Source organism: Brachyhypopomus gauderio, chromosome 9 (genome assembly GCF_052324685.1).
Source record: "Brachyhypopomus gauderio isolate BG-103 chromosome 9, BGAUD_0.2, whole genome shotgun sequence".
NCBI lineage: Eukaryota > Metazoa > Chordata > Actinopteri > Gymnotiformes > Hypopomidae > Brachyhypopomus > Brachyhypopomus gauderio.
This window is the reverse complement of record NC_135219.1, coordinates 5,329,153-5,351,519: the sequence shown is the minus strand read 5'-3', so window position 1 is coordinate 5,351,519 and position 22,367 is coordinate 5,329,153. Positions and strand designations below refer to the sequence as shown.

Here is a 22,367-nt window from a genome sequence, read left to right as displayed (position 1 = left end):
TGGTCGTTCCTTCTTTCTCACACAAGAAGAGGATACATTTGATAAACAAAAACTACCCAATAGAAACTAAAGATTTGTCATATTAACAATGAACCATAAATATTAAAAAAGTACAAAAACATTTTCTGTTGAGTTTGATGTGGACAGAATGTGTAAGTCACAGTCACCATGATAATAAAGTATGTACTTTATATGTTTGGTTATGCATTTCTTGTTCCATTCTTCTTCTATTTTCCCACTAGAGGGCAACAAAACTTTAGTCCATTGCATGTATCAGTCTGAAAGGGCAACTTGCACAGTTGACCACACAGAGCAGAGCTACACAATATGTAGGGTCAGCACAGATACAGAGGGTGTGAGAGCCTTGCACAATACGTTTCGCATGGCAATTGCAGTCTATACAAATAACAGAATACTAGGCATATGATTAATATAATATGACAATTCTTTAATCTTATAGTGTTTCCTCAAGGTCCTATCCTAATTTTCTATATTCAATTGAGCTTAATGTTAAATTTAATTGGTGTCTGAAAAAGAAAAATTTATGGAAAAAAGACAAAGTCAGATTACCATAGCATTAGGCCATGTGCAATACATGAATCAAATCCAAGGCCTGATAAAAATCTTGATCCACATTTGTGAAATCCTGCTCTAGCTCTAACTCTATAGGTAAGAATAGGTAAGAAAATGTGGAGAAAAAGTGTTAGTGCTTTTGATACAAAGTGCACCGCCTCCTGTGTGTAAAGTGGTTTCAGGGGCCTGCACGTCTTCTAGTGGCCCTGACTCACTGCCTTTTACTGACAGTGTGAGGACATATTCTGAAGTGTACAGAAGAAACGTCTCTCATCAGATCATGTCTAACGCCTGAAATCCATCCAGGCAGTGTTTCATTTAACTGCATGATAATGACCCCAAAACACTTTTCTAAAGTTGAAATAGAATTTTCAGGGCCAATTAACTTGTAATTCTTACATGGTGTGTACAGTTTTTTTATGTTCCATTTAAAATTCTTCTGCACATCCAAAACAACAAGACTGCTTGTCACTGTCTAAAATATGAATGAAACATTATATAAGAAACAGTGTTGGAATCTGTGAAAGTAACCACTGCCATTTCTTTTTGGGTCTCAGTGAATGTTTGAAACCATAGCTGTCTTTGTTTTCCTGTGTTCCTGTACTAAAACTGAATTAGGATTACACTGGGAAACAAATGTAAACTTGTAACACCAACATTCATCACATACATTGTTTGCTGAGTGCTGAAAATCTCCAGGTCTTCATTGATATTATAGATAAAGGCAGAAGCAGGCATGTGGTGTAGGTGAACTGGGCACTAGATACAGCAAAGAGGCCCACACTATAGTCCATTAAGAGTTAGATGTCTTATATCGAATATTGGTTTATGTTATTTTTACTGAATGATTAATGATTTTGCATAGTGTGATGGAGACTGTCACTTAGCATGGTTAAATGGAAGCTCTGGGTGCTAAGCCAGGGAGCAGACTCCTTGGTCAGGTGGTCATTGCTCCTTTTTACCTCTATTTGAACATGGCTTCAAGACTGGCTGCCTTCAGCCTTAATTACATACAGACTTTGCATTTCATCATAGCAAAAACACAGAAACACTTGCATGTATATGCATATTTTTGTCTATGAGAAGTGATGTGTAAACTTGAATCTGTAGCAGGACATGGCCCTTCTCTACTGCTAGAGAAATTAAGATCAATGACAAAAACATTTGGCTTAAATTTAGGTAGTACAATTCAGGAATCTATGTTGACTGAATTAAAATGTAAAATATACACAAGAATGTTTGATTGGCATATGTCTGGTGTAAGTATATCACAATCAAAGCTCACATAGTGAGGTAATGCTGACATCTTTGCATGCTTCTAAGTTAATGGCTATGGGACTAGTTATCACCTCACACCTTTAATGAAGGACCCCCTCTCACAGGAATCTTACTTACCCAAAGTGTTATAAACATTAGGTCATACCCTTTCACAGGGTGGCCAGAATAATTAGGTGGGGATGCATTATTACATCAGTCTTGTTTAGCTTGAGAATTTTGCCAATAATCCGTGTAATATGCTATGTCAGGTCATGCAACACAGGAGCAACCTGAAACAAAGGCCAATAACAAACTTTTATGAAGTTAAACATAAACTTTAATTCCAATTAGGGAAACTGTGAGAATCAGGTCCAGTTTTCCAATGTAGTTCTGTCTATGAAACACAGTAGAGGCAGAATTCACTCCTATGGAAGACCATGGTTATGTTAACCTGTGTAGAAAACCATGGCAAATACAAAGTATAGTGAGATATTAATCAATGTTGTAAAACATAGAATTTGGCAATACAACTACACACATGTCTAAGTGATGTATCACACTGTAAAGAGCAAACAAAGGCTTGGGGGTAATTGTGTATTTGGTGTTTCCATCAGTTGCTGTTTCTTCTCAAGAAAAAGCAAAATGTCAGGACAGGGAAATGTCAAAATGGATCAATCAGGGACAAGACACATGGGGAAGTAGCTGTCTGGTGCACTGATATAAAACATGAAAGCAATGGAGAGCTGAACAAGAGTAGGTAATCACCCAGACAACAGACGATCATAGTAGTGAACGACTGAGGAGTGCTTTCAATCATGAACACTGATTAACAAATCAAAAACATTATCTGGAATGTGCAAACTGGATTCCAAAAAAGTTGGGACACTAAACAAATTGTGAATAAAAACTGAATGCAATGAAGTGGAGATGACAAATGTCAGTATTTTATTCATAATAGAACATAGATGACAGATCAAAAGTTTAATCTGAGTAAATGTAACATTTTAAAGGAAAAAAATGTTGATTCAAAATTTCTCAGTGTCAACGAATCCCAAAAAAAGTTGGGACAAGTAGCAATAAGTACCTGGAAAAAGGAAATTGAGCATACAACGAAAAGCTGGAAGTCTAATTAACACTAATTAGGTCAATTGACAACATGATTGGGTATAAAAAGATCTTCTCAGAATATCAGTGTCTCTCTGAAGCCAAGATGGTAAGAGGATCACCAATTCCAACTTTGTTGCGCAGAATGATAGTGAAGCAATACCAGAATGGTGTTAGCCAGCGTAAAATAGGAAAGACATTTAAGTTATCATCATCAACCGTGCATAGCATCATCAAAAGATTCAGAGAATCTGCAAAAATTGCTGTGGGTAAGGGTCAAGGCCATAAAACTACTGGATGCTTGTGATCTCCGGGCCCTTAAACGTCACTGCACCTCAACAGGAATGCCACTAACGAGTAAATAACAGAATGGACTCAAGAATACTTCCAGAAAGCAGTCAGTGAACACAATCAACCATGCCATCCGCCGTTGCCAGCTGAAACTACAGTGCAAAGAGGAAGCCATTTCTAAGCAAGCTCCAAAAGCTCAGATGTTTGCACTGGGCCAGGGGTCATTTAAAATGGAGTGTGGCAAAATGGAAGACTGTTCTGTGGTCAGATGAGTCACGATTTGAAGTTCTTTATGGAACACTGGGATGCCATGGGGTTGCATGAGTGCTTGTGACATGGGCAGCTTGCATGTCTGGAAAGGCACAACATATGTCTAGAACAACATATGCTCCCATCTAGATGTCATCTCTTTCAGGGAAGACCCTGCGTTTTTCAACAAGATAATGCCAGACCACATTCTGCAGTAATCACAACATCATGGCTACGTAGGAGAAGATCCGTGTACTGAAATGGCCAGCCTGCAGTCCAGATCTTTCACCTATAGAGAACATTTGGAGCATCATGAAGAGGAAGGTGTGACAAAGAAAGCCCAAGACAATTGACCAGTTAGAGGCCTGTATTAGACATGAATGGAAGAGCAATCCTATTTCTAGATTTGAGAAACGGGTCTCCTCTGTCCCCAGACATCTGTTGAGTGTTGTTAGAAGAAGGGGGGATTTTTACACAGTGATAAAAATGGATTTGTTGACACCATGAAATTTTGAAACAACATATTTTTCCCTTAAAATGATACATTCTCTCAGTTTAAACTTTTGATCTGTGATTGGTGTTCTATTCTGAATAAAATATTAGATGTTGGCACCTCCATGTCATTGCATTCAGTTTTTATTCACAATTTGTTTAGTGTCCCAACTTTTTTGGAATCTGGTTTGTTCCCCAACAAACAGTACACACAAGCATGACATCAGAATTTACAGTGAGAGGCATGCCACTTGTGAACCTCAATATTAGGAAGGCCAGGTAAAAGTATGTTATGAAAGAGCCTGCATAAATAGATTTAAATAATAAATAGTGAAATAAATAGTGAAAATACTGAATAGTGCAGTAAAATAAATAAATAGTGAAATAAATTTCACATAAATAGTGAAATACTGAATAGTGCAGTAAAATATATGTTGTCAAATGTTTACCTAATTCTGACACTGACTGGTCGTTTCTTCTGACTCACACAAGAAAGGGATACATTTGATAAACAAAAACTACCTAATAGAAACTAAAGATTTGTCATCTCAACAAAGAACCATAAAGAATAAAACAGTACAAAAACATTTTCTGTTGAGTTTGATGTGGACAGAATGTGTAAGTCACAGTTACCAGGATTTGATAATAAAGTATGTACTTTATATGTTTGGTTATGCATCTCTTGTTCCATTCTTCTTCTATTTTCCCACTAGAGGGCGACAAAACTTTAGTCCACTGCATTTATCAGTTTGAAAGGACAACATGCACAGTTGACCACACAGAGCAGAGCTACACAATGTGTAGGGTCAGCACAGATACAGAGGGTGTGAGAGCCTTGCACAATACTTTTCACATGGAAATTGCAGTGTATACAAATAACAGAATACTGGGCTTATGATTAAAATAATATGAATATTCTTTCTTTTTATATCTTTCAGCTCAAGGCCCTATACTAATTTTCAATATTCAATAGAGTTTAATGGTAAAGGTAATCAGGGTCTGAAAAAGAAAACATTTATGGCATTAGGCCATGTACAATAAAACGATGTGAGGTCTGATAAAAATCTTGATTCACATTTGTGAAATCCTACTCTAGCTCTGATTCGTGATTCCACATATCAGCTATCTTTAGTGACCATGTTATTACTGCTCTTCAGGTATGTGCAGTTCAGTGTCATATGATGGTGGGAAAGTTGGACAGTCCTGAACTGAAATTACACCTTATTAATGGTTCTGTAGAGAGCATGCAGTATGGCTCACTAAATAGCCTGAAGTGTGGCCCTCACACCTTCACATCTGCACTCCATGAACCAGGTACCAATAATGGGATCTGCATGCATGTTCAGTTTATCATTAGTTTTTTTTCCAAAGATTTCTCATTTGCACTGGCATGAAACATAAGAGAAAAACTGAGCCAGATCACTATAGAATGAACATATCAACCCCCATCAAGGTGATGGACGTATGAAAATGTGGAGAAAAAGTGTTAGTGCTTGTGATACAAAGTGCACCACCTCCTGTGTGTAAAGTGGTTTCAGGGGCCTGCATGTCTTCTACTGGCTCTGGCTCACTGCCCTTTTTACTGCATCAGATCTTGTCAAATGCCTGAAATCCAGTCAGTGTTTAATCTAACTGCATGTTAATGATCCAAAACAGACTTTTTTTCGGTTTTAGTGCAGGCCACTGTGACTTTCAATGGACACACACAAACTCATGAATCCTTAAAAGTTAGAAAGATATGTACTGGACATTTTTCTGATTTGTGAATTGCGCCTCTTTTGAGTTTCATTGACTAAACTATACTGGAAAACTGGCCCTGATTCTCCCAGTTTCTCTAAGCTGAATACTGATGCATGTTTAACTTGATCACAGTTTGGATAAATGTTTGTTGTGGGCCTTAGGTTCAGGTTCCTGCTGTGTTGCATGACCTAAAATACCACATTACATGGATCATTGGGGAAATTCTCAAGCTAAACAAGACTGATGCAATAGTACACCCCCATCTAATTACTCTGGACACACTATGAAGGGGTCTGACCTAATGTTTATAACACTTTAGGTAAGTTAGATTCCTGTGAGAGGTGGTCCTTTATTAAAGGTGTGAGGTGATAACTGATCCCATAGGCATTAACTTAGATGCATGCTAAGATGCAAGCCTTACCTCATTGTGTGATATTTTATTGTGAAATACTTACATCAGACATATGCCCATCAAACATCTTTGTGTATATTGAACATTTTAAATCAGTCAACACAGGTTTTTAAATTGAACTACACAATTTTAAGCCATATGGTTCGATGTCATTGAGTTAATTTCTTGAGCAGCTTATTTAATGTTAAACAATCAGGGCCCAAACCCTCCTGCAGTTTCAACTAAAAACTTTTCATAAAAGACATGTACATGTGCATTTTCATGTACATGTCTATGTGTTTCTGTGTTTTGCTATGAGGAAATGCAAAATACTGCATTACATCTCTTAACAAAGACCCTAATCTTAACTATTTTGAGGCAGTAAGGATGCACCCTATAAGAAATACAGCACTATTGGCCCTGTAAAATGTCCAACATTTACTTTAGAAGTGTGTTTTGAGTAGTTTACATATAGTAGATAAAACTGGAAGTATATCTAAGGGCAGTCAGCCAGGGTTACTGGTAGGCAGCAGTCAGCAGTAATTATGTGTGTGTAATTATGTGTGTGTATTATGAAGGGGTGAAGGCCACTCAGCAAGCCAATTCACAAATAACAGATGATCACTCAAAATCGTATTACTAAATCCTGGTGTATGTTACATGTTTTCCACACCAATCAAAAAATATTTTTGTAGTGCTCATATTTTTTGTTGAAATGACAAATCTTTGCTACAAAACGTTTGATTTGTTTATCAATTTTAGCATTTTATTGTTTGAGAAAGACAGAATAACCTGTCGGAGTCAGATTTCTGGAAGCTTTTTACAAATTATATTTTTCAGTGTTCTATTCAGTGTTTCACTGATATTTATTTTGTACTGCTTTGATGGACTTTTAAAAACTGGAATCTGGAGGAAGCTCTGGGCCCTGGTACAGGTCTTGTCTTGCACTGCTGTCACTTATAATCACAGCCATGCTGCACTAAAACCAAAGATAATACAGTGAAAGTAAATGTAATATTAAAAATTAAAAAACAAGAGTGAGCCAGTTCAACAAGAAGGCATGGAGGCCCTTGCAGCCACATAACACAAGAGGAGCTGGAACACTTTTGATCATGAGCACTTCCTTTATTTCTGCATATTTCCTCTGTCCATCACTTTGGTTTGAGTTTCTATTATTAATGTAATTTGGATATTACAGGTTAATATTTTGTACGGCTTCCAGTTCATCACTAGAGGGCGATAATGGCTTAGTCCCTGAATTTATCGGTTTGAATAGGCAACCACATACAGAGAACAGAGCTACACAATATGTAGGGTACAGCACAGACACAGAGGGTTTGAGAAGCTTGCCTAATACCTTCCACAGGGAAATTACAGTCCACACAGATAATATTATTACTATAATATATTAATATGTTACTAAATATATATTTAATCTAATATTATGACAGTTCTTTAATCCCACAATACCAGCTCTTGTCTCTAGTACAGACTACTTTTTAGTTTCTGCAAAAGTAAACATCCATGAGAAAAAAAAAAAACTTCCCATAATCCCCACAATTATAAGGCTTGTATCAAATTAATCAAATTCAAAACACATCTTTGCTATTGCCCCCATATTATTAAAATCCTGTACTATCTGCCTTTGGGGATTATATGATTTGTGATCCTGTGGTCTCACTGTTCAACTCTTCATGGACTATATTGGGGGCCTCTTTGCTGTATCTAGTGCCCAGTTCACCTACACCACATGCCTGCTTCTGCCTTTGTCATTAATGTCATTCATTGTGGGGTCAGTCATGGTTTGGTGGTTAGAGAACCGGTCTTGTGACCAGACGGTCCTGGGTTCGATTCCCATGACTGAGGTGCCCTTGAGCAAAGCAGCCAACCCCAACCGCTCCCTGGGGCTAGGGCTGCCTACTTTGTTTGTGGGCAGTCATGGTCCTGGTGTAGGGAACTGGTATTGTGACTGGAGGGTCGTTTGATTCCCAGGCCTGAGGCCATGACTGAGGAGCCCTTGAGCAAGGCACCTAACATTTATTTGTTACATTAACTTCCCACATTAACTTCCCATGTTGTTTGTATGTTGAGGCCTACAGTAAAGAGTGCAAAGGTGACTCTGTTTTAACTGTGCTTACCAGATGTAAATGCTTTATTATGACTGTAAACTCTTTGGTACGAGAAAACCAATGTCATACATTGAAATGTCATACAATATCATAAGACTTAATTCAAAGGTTAATAATTTGTGACAGTTATTTGCAATATAGGTTTATAACACACACCTTTGACACATTCACATGCCCACACACACGAACAAACACCCCCCCACCCCCCACAGACACACAGACACAAAGACACACAGACACAAAGACACACACACACACACACACACACACACACACACACACACACACACACACACACACACACACACACACACACACACACACACACACACACACACACACGACATGAGATGTGGTAATGTTTGTTTTTTGAAACCTCCTAACATAATTCCTGTGAGATCAGTTATCACCTCTCACACTTTTAACTATCTAAAGTCTCTCAAACAAATCTAACGAATCACTGGTGTAAAGAGACGTCACAGCCAGTCTCTTTCACTCCCTCAGCTTATTCCACAGATGCACTGTGTGTGAACAACAGATCCATCACTGTGCTTAATGTGTCTCTAAGTGCAGGCGGTTTGTCAAAGACTACTGGGACTTCAGAGTGGGAACTTTAGGCCTTTGTGCATCCAGCTACACAGGAAAGAAATGAACACTTGTACCACTTTTACAATACAAGGTCACATTGCGTGTACAACAAAACAACAACCATCAGAACGACCATTTCGATGGCAAACTAGTATTGATAAAAAATATTTAAAAATGAAAAACGTCATTAAGAATCTTTTGTATATGTACATCTATGTGTGTGTATGTATATTTGTGTGTGTGTGCGTGTGTGTGTCTTTAACTCAGCATATGTAGGTAAGCTTACAATGGCTAAGGTGCCTGTCTGTATGCTTATTATACTCTTGACATCACACGTACTGTGCCTTCAGATGTACCGTGTGTCTATGATAGACAGCTGTCGGAAGGTCTGTTTAGGTTCACAAACATTTCGATGACTACATCAGGGGTGATAGTGGGAAAAATTCCTGAGCCTGAACTTTTTCAGTGTGTGTGTGTGTGTGTATATATATGGAATACTATATTATAATATATATATTATAAGTCAGGTAATCATTATGGTGGAATATAAAAAAAATTCTATTAATATTCTGAGAAAATGCTGTAACCTAAAGATTCTGTTAACACAATTAGACACAATATGTTAAAAAACAGGCATGATCAATTATTTATTCATTACTATTAGTAAATTATAGGATACCAGACAACTCAAAGAAATTATGCAAATAAAGTTTAAAAGAATTACAAATATTATGATTATAGTTAGTTTTAATATATAAAATATTTAATAAATATTTTGTGTTGGTTTATTCGGACATACATTTTGTGCTTTTGTTCATGTATTACACCTTACGCCGTAAGTTACAGACGGCCATGATGAACCAGATCATCTGACCACCTGTATCAGCTCAAAAAAACCACTTTCTTATATTTCTGATAAAAATTAAACTTCATCAGAATAAAGATAAAATACCTAAAGGCCTATCCTGACGCCGTCCTCCACGGTCCCAAGCCGCGTAACCGTGTATTCTTCCGCCGCGCACACCAAACACCAAGTTCCGTTTACGAAGCAGAACCACTTAGGTCCAAACAAGGATTTATACAGTAAATGGGAGAAAAATCGTAACTCGGGAAACTCGTAACCCTGGGACCGCCTGTATGATGTTTATGTCGATTGAATCGGAGCATTAATGACCAAAACAAACTGGACTTAAGGCTGGACGGAGGTAACTTCTCTACGTAATGTCCGAAAATCAGCCGCAAGTCAATTAAACGACACCGCCGTCATCCATCCAGCGCTGATGAGCGCCAGTGACAGGATCATATTTCGGCCTCAAAACAGATAACGCGCGCGTGTGGTTTATTATTATGATTTGACGGATTTTCCCCCAAAAAATTCAAATGACGGAAATTCGTCGTGGTGACGGAGAACTTTAACTCATGCACTAGCGAACCTTTTTTTCTCGAAGACACGTCGGTACGCCGGAATTCCGGCGTGGCGCCTGAAAACTATCAGGCCTGCTACATAGACTGTAGTAGCATCTGCAAGACAGTATATGAGTAACAACAATACACATATTCAGGTAAAAAGAAGAGAAAGCTATGGAACAGACCTGTGCTCTTGCCTACCCAAAACCTATCCATGACAAACCCATAAGCTATACATACTCTTAACTGTGTGCATGTGCATGCATGTGTGTATGTGTATGTGTCTATGTGTGTGTCCATGGCAATGTAACAATAATGTCTCCACAAACTCTAAAAGTTCTAAGATCTGGGCCACCATGTCAGGTGATCCTTCACCTTACCTATTCTGCTATTCCTAATGCTACCTATAGCATTAGGTAGCAGTGAAGTGTAACTCATAACACACACAAACACAGACACACACAAACATGCACGCATGCACCCACCTACACACATACCGGTATATACACACCAAAGTTAAGAGACCCTGCTGACCTAAACTACTGAAATATCTAAAACATAATTTGAGATTTCTATCAGCTATATAGTTCATGTATTTAAATGTATTTATACAAGATTCAGATCAAACCCAGTATTTTTAATGGACATAAGACATTCCATGTTTGAAAATATAGTGTATAAAAACACTTTTTATACACTATATTTTTATAGTTAATATAACTTTTACAGTAACAGTAGGCCTTCTTGCATTGTCCCTTTACAGGTGTTTTCTTGTAACTGATAATTACATTAACAATAGTTATCTTATAAGTTGTCACAGGCATTGCACTGCAAACAGATTTAAATGTGTTCAATTATGAATGTTCATCAATGTTCAGGATGAAGGAGATGAAGGAAACTCACGAAAAAGTTACTGGAGATCATCCAAGGAGAGCAAGAGTCAATGCTCCAGTGTACTGTCTAATCAAGCTTGTGTGATATTGGTTTATTAAATGTATAATGCAAAACATAACATTAAAACCGGTCTGGTGCCACTATTTACATGTAAATTCAGAGGAAGCATAAACCCCTGCAGGTAAACCCCCAAACCCATGACTTTGAAAGTGCTCACATGTGTATGTGCGTGTGTACTTGTACATGAGCAGAAGGTGTCCAAAGTGATCTTGCACTTTACTGGCTTTACCACTGCCTCAATGGTCACTAGGTGGCAATGAGGTGCAACTCAGCCAAAAAGGTTGATAGGGCACACACATGCACTCGCCCACCCTTCCACCCACACCCACAAACACACACACACACACACACACACACACACACACACACCCACACCCACAAACACACACACACACACACACACCCACAAACACACACACACACACACACACACCCACCCACCCACACACACACACACACACACACACACAGAAGAAACACTCTTAAGAAACACTCTCAAAGGTCACTAGGTGGCAGTGGTGTCCCATACAGCTCATTAAAGACCATGTTTTCTCCATGAATTTCTTAGGCCCACCCAAAAAACACACAAATACACACCAGCAAATAAATTCTCTATTTAACTAGAAATTAATATTTGATCCAACAAGCTTATGTTGTGTGTGTGTCCCTATATTTTATTTTAGAGGAAATGTGGTGTTATAAAGTACTCTCACTCAGTTCATAGAGGATGACTTAGGTAACAATGCAAACGTAAGGTACCACCAGCTACCTTACAAATAGAACACAAAAAACACACAAAAAGACGTTAAGTAATGACTACTGTTTCACTCACCATTTGAGTATTCTTCATTAGTTTGTTATGGCATAGTTAAAGAGGGTTCCAGATAATACAGAAAAAACACAGGGACCAGCAAATGAATTGTCAAAGTGATTTGTATAAAATGTGGGGTCCAGCAAATCAGTTGTCGTGGTGATTTAAATAAGACATAGGTATGACTGTTTTGGTTTGGCTCCCTAATGTTCACATCATCATGGGTGAGCTATAAGTATTTTTTATCAACTGGCCCAGTGCAGTAAAAACCATGGAGTACTTTTGAGATGCTTAAAGTGCATTTGATAAAAGCTCAAAGCAAGCAGTGTATTTAAAGCAGTGTATTTTTTACTTTATGTACAGTGCAGCTCTGATTTTGTCTCAAGTTCAATTAGGCCTTGAAGACATGCACAGAATGGCACAGCAAGTCACTCCAAATGATTTTCAAAATGCTTTTACCTGTGGAGTACATTCACCTTCACCTCTGGAGATGCAAAAGGTTTTGCAATGTATTTGTTTTGCTTTGCTCTTTGACTTTAAAGCAGTATTGGGCTTATGAAAGGCTGTTTAACCTCTTATCATAGTCTCCAGAACTATATGTCTCATAACTGGAATCTGAATGTTACTTTTACTTAGTTGCTGTAATACCCTTCAATTCGATATGCAAACACTGAACATCAAAAAACACCAATATAATAAAGAGGTGACATGAAAAGGATTCAAACAGTGGCCTAGTGCATTTTAACCACATGTTAACACAGGAACTTAAGACCAACACAAATAGGCTTGGCCAAATCACACATTCACTGCACATACAACAGTGTTAAAAAATAACTTTTTTATTATAGACTATAGTTTGTTTGAAGAAGCAAAAGAAAAGGTCTCCAGCTCAAAGAAATGCTTTTTGCATAAATGCTTAGTCACAATTACAGATGTGCACTATTGAGGGAACTGCAACTTTGAGGGAATTTACATGCCCTGTTCACAAGTGCAGCTGAATTCTGCAGCTGTTCCTGTGAAAGACCTCCCCACTTACAATAATCCTGAAAGCCTTCCTGAACCATGGATAAAGAAATGCGTAAATGAAGGGATTCAGAGTGGAGTTCAGATATCCAAACCAAACCAGAGCATCCGTTATCCCTGGAGGTATACTGAAGCCGATGAAAGGGTCTATAATATTGCAGAGGAAAAACGGAGTCCAGCAAATGAGGAACACTCCAATTACAATGGAGAGCGTCATTGTACCCTTCCAGGCACGATTCCTGAATTCTCTTGATTTGTGACCGTCCAAACGCAGCTGGTTGGCTAGGAAGTCAATTGACCTTGCTTGCTCCCTGGCCACAACGTAAATCCTGGAGTAGATCCCAAACATAACCAGGCCAGGGATGAAGAAGGAGACCATTGAGGTGATAACCGCAGAGCTGCGGCTGAAGAACACAGGACAGCCTCCCACACAGCGCAGGTGGGAGTCATAGAAGGCCTCGTCACCCTGAAGGTTGAGCCCACTGAAGATCATGGCATAGCCAAACACAGCGGAGATGAGCCAGCTGAAGCAGACCATGCAGAGCACGGTGGCTGAGCGCACCCGCGTGCGGTATGTCAGAGGGCTGCACACAGCACAGAAGCGTTCTGCTGACACGCACGTGAGATGAAAGATGGACGCTGTGCTCAGCGTCATGTCCATGCCTGTGTGCATCTTGCACATGAAATCGGTGAGGTACCAGCAGCCATACACCGAACGCATGGCACTCAAGGGCATAACAAACACAGCCAGCAGGAAGTCGCACAAAGCCAGGGACAGGATGAGGTAGTTGGTTGGTGTGTGGAGCTGCCTGAAATGAGCAATGGAACCAATGACCAGCAGATTCCCCACAATGGTCACCATGGTGGTAATCACCATGGTGATGAACATAAAGATCTGCAAGTTGAGAGGTCTCAGAATCTTCCGGCAGGATTCATTAACGGCGTCGTAACAGAAGAGTGATTGTGCTGGATCCTGTGAACTGAGGTCTGAGAAATTTAGGTAAACCATTCTGATGCTGTGGGAGAGAACAAAACCATCAATCACAAATTGGCACCATATAAGCCAACTACATTGCAGTTGTACATTGAACAGGCATATGAGAAACAACAACATGGACTTACCAGATGGTAGTAAAGTCCTCTTGAAGCCCTTTTGTCTGGTTCCGTATGTTTGGAACTGTTTAATGTTTCTGCAGTACCCCCAGATATTCTTGCAAGGGAACACATTTATTTATTCTGGGAATGCATAAATATTGTTGTCCTGGGGGTTGGACGGGTATTCCATAGATAGCTTTTGTCCAAGAATGTCTTTTCCCAAGGGTGTTGCACTCTTGTGCGAATTTTCCTTTCAAGGAGTATGGCATTCAAGAAAGATACTGAAAACAATGTTGAAGAGTATAAGATCATTTAAGACGTCTTATAAAAACAGTCAGACAAACAAAAAAATCCAAAACAAAAGGTTGTTTTGAAAATGTACAGCAAAGTGCGTGTCCTCCTGTGCGTCCGCCTGTCTTCCAGACAACACCTGCCACTGACTAACCCTGCCACTATCAAATCATTATAAAAAAGACCACTGATTTCCCTGATTACATGTTTGTGTTGTTGTACAAACAGTCTTTACATGCGAGCAGTCATGAATCAGACAGGAAAACCATGGCTGCCTTGATCCTCACAACTGCCCCATGTGTACAGTTCATCTGCGTGAGACTGAATCTTCCAACCAGTGCAAACAGCTTTGTGAATCCCAGCAATCATATGGCTAGTCCACTATCCTGGAAACATGGCCAGTGCAGAATCACAATCTATGTAAATACATGCTCACAATGACACCCAGATGTCTAATATTGACACTTAAAGGCCTGATACTGATACAAAGGCCTCTATTCATCATGTTACGTTTTACACTGCATGGACTGAGAAGGACACGAATCCAGGTATTTTGGCAGAGATAAAAAGTAGATGTGTTTACATGTTCATATTGCGTCATGTATTGTTATATCTAGTTAATGAAACAGTACTTTAAAACCAATCTAGAGAAAATCATAATCATGCTAATGAAAAAGTACTCTCTTATCTGTTTTTTATCCACCCATTTCTGCCCTGTATTATTTAAACACCTTATGGCCACCTGCTCTGTTTGATTCTGGGTATTTGCTTAAATGTTTGTTCTGCCAAAAGTACTGTATAAAACTGCATATAAAATGGTACACAGAGGCCTTAATGGTTAGCAGACATCTGATGAAACAAAGTGATATTATTTAAAGACCTTCATGTGCCCTTAATATGAAATTAAAGCATAATGACGCATTGGAAGTCCGCAGTGAAGCCTAATGTAATCAGATAAAATAATGGCCCCGTCCACATAAATGTCCAGTTATGACTGCTGCATATTACTACCAAATGATGTGGGAGTTAGGTATGAGTTTATCCTCTACCCCCATTCTCTGGGCATATGCATTTTACTGTTAAGTAACATATGATGTTGTTTTTCACATACAGCTGTTTTTGAGCTCCTTCGGGGAAAGACACACATGACAAGCCACGAGCCAATAAAGTGCCATTTGTGTCACATGAGGGTACAAAATGAGTGTTTGATTGGTTTAAAGTATCTATACTGTAAACCGTAGTAAAAAAATTTGTATTTGTATATATATATATATATATATTTTAGATGTATCTAGGATCAGAATGCCACAAGCCATTCTGAGGTAATGTACAGGATACTTTTATTTGATTTCTCTGCATACAAAAGATTTTTCAATGTTTAATAAAATTCAAATTATAGAGCAACATAAAAATGTATTTGTGAATGCATAACTTTTATGACTACCAAGAATGTGGAATAAATATTGTTGAATTCTTGTAAAAAAAAGTATTGTTTAAAAAGCCTATTTGAATGGGATTTTTATGTTATATTATTTTTATATTATAGTAGATCTATATTTTATATTATATTTATTATATAAGATTTTTGTACTTACAAAGTGTCTTGTTGAGAAATGTGCAATCATCACAGTTATGAACAGGTATACATTTTACCTTTCACCAATCAATCACTCAGCCTATGAATTGTTCAGCCTATAATTGAACCATGGTCATTTCACTGTGTAAACCAGAAAAAGTGGAGGTGATTCTATCTGTCTGTATCCAGGTGTACGTCATAATGAACTCAAGTCCAGGAGTTGCTGAGGCTGTGGTGTTGTGTTTCCAGTCTGTGAATGGATCGTGTCCCCGTATCGTCTACTCTCTGGCCTTACGTGTGCCCCTCTACCTCGTCTTCAGTCTGGTCATTATGCTGATCATCATCGGCAACCTGCTAGTCATCTGCATCATCGTCTGCTCCGAGCACTTGCAGACAGCCACGCACCACCTCATCCTATCACTGTCTGTAGCCGGCCTGCTCCTGGGGAGCCTGGTGATGCCACCCAGCCTTGTGCGTTCACTTGAGACCTGCTGGTATTTCAGCAATGCTTTCTGCGACTTTCACTCTACTGCCGACATCATCCTGTGTAACACCATGGTGTGGCATCTGACATTCATATCCATCGACCGCTACCTGGCTGTGAGCCGGCCCCTGCAGTACCAGAACCGCACATCCCACAGGGTCTGTGTCGCCATGGTCGTGTCCAGCTGGGGGCTGGCCACTGTTTTTGGCTTTGCCATCACACTGTCAAATCCTGAAATTAAAAACAAAGACGATTTTCACAAGGTATGCGTGGGGGGATGTTTCGCTCTCCACGCAAAAGAAATTGGTGTCGAATATTCAATAATTTTTTTCTTCGTACCTGTGTTTATAATAGTTAGTGTCTACAGTAGGATCTTTTTCATAGCACAAAAACATTCTAAGGTTATTCACAATTACAAAAATAGTTCTAAAACCTGTGCACCATTGGTCACTAAAGACCTCAAAGCTACCAAGACCCTGGCTGTAGTTATTGGAAATTTCCTTTTTTGCTGGACCCCATTTTTTATGTGTAATATTGCAGATCCTATCGTACATCATTCAATACCAGCAGTTTTGTATGAAGTGCTGTTGTGGGTTGCTTACTTAAACTCGATGTTTAACCCTTTAATATATGCATTTTTTTACAGCTGGTTCAGGAAAACTGCTAAGATTCTTGTAACAAAATTATTAAATGGGTTATAGTTCTAAATTAATAATGAAAATGATTTTCTTTTTTTTTACATTTTTATTGTGTTCTCAAACACAGTCCAATTTCAGTCTGTAAAAACTGGTCTCAAATATGTAATATAAGACATTCATATCCATACTTAGTAATGGTCAAGATGTGTGTTGGAAAGCACTGTGTATTCTTTATTTCTTTAATTATTATTTCCTTGTTTTATGTATATTATTTATATACAATTATATAAAATTTCATTTAAATATAGTTCACTGTACTTACAAACAGAGGCTGTTCATGTACATGAGTTACTGAGTACATTTAAAAGGCAATTCTCCATAGACTGCCTAATGACAATAATCACAGTGTAGAAAGCATTAGGAAACACCTCTGTCTCTTACACACTCCCTCTCTTTCACTCTTTCTCTCCCTCTGTCTCTTTCTTTCCCTCCATCTCTCTCCCTTTCCCTCAGAAATTCTCTATTTGTGTTTACACAACAGGGTAACTTCATGCCTGACTTTATTTTATTGTATTTTTAAAAAAAGCATTGTTTCTTATCTTTAAGACATACATATAGTTGAAAATGTAAAAATAACTAGTATACTTTATAGCCTTAATTATTAAAATAGCTAGCACCTGTCCTACACAGATAATAACTGTGTTCTGTGGTCAGGAATACACCGTGCCTTAGACTGTACTCACTGTAGATCCTCACTGACTGAACGTAGATCATTGACTGAACCACAGTGTACACTCCCATTCAAGATATACACTTCAGGTACATGTTTTGTCTATTAGACTTCCTGTTATTTTCATTAAATATATAAAATCACTCTTGCCAGTTCATTTTCTATTAAGTGCTCTCTTCATTTTTGCTTTTTTTGTTTATAAGCTCATAGGTTCAAATATCTCCAGTACTGAATATACATCTTTGGAAAAGTTGTTATATTATTTTTTATGTTACAAAAAAAATACAGAAACACAGTTTCATGTAACATAGCAATATCTTTTAATTCTACATAACATTTACTTATTGACTTTGCAGATAACATTTCTTTTCTATTTGCCCGTGTTCCTGTTTTATATTTGCTTCCTGTCAACATTCATATACAGATTTATGGAATTTGACAGATGCTATTATCCAGTCAACACACAGCAATGCTTTTACATGTAGTGGCAGTCAAAGTTTGGATAGCTTTCTTTATCTTTACCATCAAGCTTTAAAGGGGACATGAAAAATTCACTCAGAAATTCTGAAAAAAGCGAAACCATTAATTTTCTTGTGGGATGCATATGTCAGAAAACATGGGCTGAAACAAACTGTTTAGATTTGGCTGACTTGTACATGTAATGTGGCCATTGGAATGATACAGTAACCAGTCTGAGTATCTCTACTCACAACTTAGCCACACCATTAAGGCAGTCATTAGAATTCTATCATTAAAATCAAAGTTACAATTGTGTTCCACTCAGGTAATCAGCTTTAGCAACATCAGCATATTGTGCTAGGGAAAAATGTCCTTTACTTCTGTCTGTCTGTCTGTCTGTCAACAATCATGTTAGAACTGCCAACAAAACAGGGATCAATACCAACTGTGGGCGCTTTTTAGCACACGTGGAACACTTCATTATAGAAAAATTACACGCATATGTTGAATGAAATTTGACTTTTATTTGTAACATTCTCTAAACGTGAGTTTTCAATGGAAAAAAGTCACACCACCAACTGATAAAATCCATATCCAATATTAACTATATACAGTCATTGTTAAGTCCTTCAGTTAACTTCTGTTTACCCTCCAATGTCTGCAGGCCTTGTTGCATATATTTTGCAATTAGTAAATCAATATAGGCCTACAATTAAGACAATAAAAAGACCAAAAAGTACGAGAAGGAGTTATAGGCTACTGAGTGTTGTCATTACATGAATGCAGATGGGCATTTTTCACAGGTAATGGGGGACTTCCCGTTTCTTCTTTCACAAATGATTGTGTTAATTTATGTTGCCTAACAAAACCTATACAACAGAAAATATTCAGCTTAACACATAGATTTGCAAACTTTACCTTAATTATTTGTATTTCCTATGTCCAGTAGTGTCTCTCTACTGCATAGGCGTGCAGACATAGACATCTGCCCTTTATCAACGAAACTGCCCTTTGAAACTTCGGTTTAAAAAAAAAAGATTATTATTATTAACATTTTACTGAGGTCAGTTTCGATTGATCTTTTGAAAACCTGAGTGATTAAAAACAATGCCCTGAAATGAGCCACCACCTCACACACACCCGACCTCTCTCTTCCTTTAACATCAGATGCGCTGCAGCAGCAGTTCAGTTCAGCGAGTGGAAGGAAGCGTCACCACAGCACGCACGGTCACAGATAGGCTTCTTCTCCCGTGCCCCACCAGCCAGGTAGCACACACATCAAGTAAAATCATACCGTTTGCCCTCTAAGCCCAATGTGAAATCATTTTGTTGTGCAGTTAAATATCTCATACAGCACCTAACTACTAAGCATTTTTAGCCGACTCACCTGATAAACTAGTCGCTCTAGCCCAAATCAATGATATGACATGGTTGATTTGACATGGAATGACCCAATGCATATTTACTACTTCACTCTCTCTCTGGCTGTAACTGATCTGCTTTTAGGAGGCCTTGTGATGCCTCCTAGTATGATACGCTCTGTGGAGACCTGCTGGTGTTTGGGGACATTGCTCTCATTCTCCAGGGAGGCCAGAATGGATTTGACATTTTAGAGAGTGATTGGCTGGGCATGGGCAATGCAGTGGACACTTATAGTGGATTCACACTGCTTGCTGTTGGTGCATTGGTGAGTAAGCCCCAGTGCCATTATCAGGGTTGCCAACTTTTGAAGATCGCTTGGAGTGAGATTTGAACCTGGAGGAGGTGGCGAGTGTAAATTGATGAGGGGGGGGGGGGGGTGATGGGTGGCGAACGAAAGTTGTTGACGTGGCGAACGTAAGATGGACACAAATGAAGTATTATATTGCGATCTATCGATCGCCGGTGGTTGGCGCCACAGCGAACTAGTAACTCATTGAATCATAGATGTGGATCAGTGGTAAATAAACTACTTTTTTTTTTTGGCGTGAGATATCGGAAGTGTGGCGTGAGAGCGTGTGAAAGCAGTCAAATGCGTGTGTCTCACGCTCAATACGTGAGAGTTGTCAACCCTGCATTATTTAAAGGAAGAGGTTCATTCAGATACAGTGTGTAAGCCAGACATTTAATGACCAACAGGAAGAGTCTCCAGGGATCAACTTGAAGTAATGATGTAGTGGAAAGATGTTTGTAGGACTATAAATGAGAGCCATTGTCTCCTTTTTACACATACAGAGGTAAAAGCATGGTAGTGAAAATGGTGAAATTGAAATATTGAAAAGCCTAATAATCTGAATGTTCCTATCAACATAATACATTATCTTAATTCAAAGAAAATTTATATATATATGTATGTATGTGTGTGTGTATGTGCAAATATAAAACATAACTAATTATAGATTCTGAATCTCATCAGATGTGGTGACATTGTGAATGCTGTACAGAAGACAATACAATGAATGCTTGTCAACAAAGCTGCTCTGTTTTATCATGTGTTTTGTTTTGGAAAATATTGTCTATTTTTGTTGTTATTTATATTGGTACATATTTATAGTACGAATGCTTAATTTTTTATTCTTTTACAGAAAGCATCAACTAACAACTCAACAACTCTGGTCTTTTACATGATGGACTTAAACATGATCCTAAGCCATAATGGAAGTACAGAGAACATTTATTTTTGTTTTGAAATTGATCCTAATTCTTGTCAGAAGTTCAATTATCCACTGGCTTTGAGAGGTGTAATTTATTTTTTTATTGGCGCCGTTGTACTTCTTACATTAGTTGGAAACCTCCTTGTGATCCTAACAATCGTTCATTTTAAGTATCTACACACTCCAACTAACTACCTCATTCTCTCCCTGGCTGTTGCTGACCTGCTTGTAGGAGGGGTCGTAATGCCCCCCAGTATGATACGCACTGTGGAGACCTGCTGGTATTTGGGCACATTATTTTGTAAAATACACAGCAGCCTTGACATCACATTATGTACTGTATCTGTGTTACATCTAGCGTTTATCTCTGTTGAACGATATTATGCCATATGTCACCCTCTGCTGTACCATAGTAAAATGACTCCTCTTGCTATTGTATTCATTATTGTTGTTTGTTGGACATTCTCTGTTTCAGTGGGGTTTGGGATGGTATTTCTGGAGGTTAGTCTCGAAGGTCCTGAAAACTTCTATTACCGAAATATTGCATGTGAGGGGGGTTGTGCAGTGATTCTAGGGCCAATGACAGGTTTGACAGCAAGCACTTTTTCTTTATACATTCCTATCATTATCATGGTGTGCATCTATCTGAAAATATATCTTGTGGCACAGAGGCAGTCACGTTTAATTCGCAACACTTTCTCTCAGATGAACACATCTAAAGGGCAGCTTACCATTAGTAAAACAGAAAGAAAGGCGACTAAAACCTTAGCTGTTGTTATGGGGGGGTTTCTATCATTTTGGGCACCATTTTCAATTTATAGTATAATGGTGATGTACTTTCATTACGGTGGCCCACCTCAACTGCTTGATGTATTTGGTTGGATAGGTTATTCAAATTCAGCATGTAACCCTATTGTGTATGCATTCTTTTACAGATGGTTTAGAAAGGCTCTCAAAGTTATTTTATTAGGCAAAATATTTAAGAATAATTCCACAAGAATAATGTTAGGCTCAGAGTGATTCAGTTATTCAAATGACTGTTTAACATTATTTCTCACACAAGTAACCTGTAAGTTGTGAAGTTCAAAGAACTTTAATTATTCCTATTTGCTGTCCTCATTGATGTCTTCTTTTTGTAAGAGTAGTTCAGACTCAACTGTGACCCTGTTTGAAATATTGTACCATATTGGAAAAGGAAATTTCCTTCTGATACAATAAAACCAGAACCCTAATTAATCTCAATTCTGCTTGAATAGTACTTTTCATCAAACCAACAGTCTAGGATATTTTCCAGGTTCAGAATGCTTTTTGCTTCTATTTCTGCTTTAAAAAGGCCATTCTTTATTCTTTTTTATGTTTGAAGCTATCTGAAGCTGTAGCTAAAGCTGAAGTTTTAAATGGAATTAGAAAACTTACTTATCTTGACTCATCAGTCATATACACCACATGTCC

General features: G+C 38.3%; 3 protein-coding genes across 3 annotated transcripts; 2 read left to right on the top strand and 1 right to left on the bottom strand.

Annotated features, from left to right (window-relative positions):
* Nucleotides 1–12,889: 12,889 nt before the first annotated feature.
* On the bottom strand, nt 12,890–14,222 carry taar1b (trace amine associated receptor 1b). Its single transcript, XM_077016157.1, has 2 exons — nt 14,132–14,222; nt 12,890–14,025 (listed from the first exon to the last, which is right to left on the bottom strand). The coding sequence occupies exon 2, from the start codon at nt 14,016–14,018 to the stop codon at nt 12,969–12,971; it is 1,050 nt and encodes a 349-aa protein (XP_076872272.1). The 5' UTR covers nt 14,019–14,025; nt 14,132–14,222; the 3' UTR covers nt 12,890–12,968.
* A 1,950-nt stretch (nt 14,223–16,172) lies between these two features.
* Nucleotides 16,173–17,156, top strand: LOC143522606 (trace amine-associated receptor 1-like). Its single transcript, XM_077016320.1, has one exon. It carries the CDS (start codon nt 16,173–16,175, stop codon nt 17,154–17,156), a length of 984 nt encoding a protein of 327 aa, XP_076872435.1.
* A 3,732-nt stretch (nt 17,157–20,888) lies between these two features.
* Nucleotides 20,889–21,935, top strand: LOC143523639 (trace amine-associated receptor 1-like). The gene has a single exon (XM_077018197.1). The coding sequence runs from the start codon at nt 20,889–20,891 to the stop codon at nt 21,933–21,935; it is 1,047 nt and encodes a 348-aa protein (XP_076874312.1).
* Nucleotides 21,936–22,367: the final 432 nt, after the last annotated feature.

What these genes read in the sequence shown, in the direction of transcription:
- LOC143522606 (XM_077016320.1), top strand. Translation starts at nt 16,173, where the DNA reads ATGAACTCAAGTCCAGGAGTTGCTGAGGCTGTGGTGTTGTGTTTCCAG.
- taar1b (XM_077016157.1), bottom strand. Translation starts at nt 14,018, where the DNA reads ATGGTTTACCTAAATTTCTCAGACCTCAGTTCACAGGATCCAGCACAA.
- LOC143523639 (XM_077018197.1), top strand. Translation starts at nt 20,889, where the DNA reads ATGGACTTAAACATGATCCTAAGCCATAATGGAAGTACAGAGAACATT.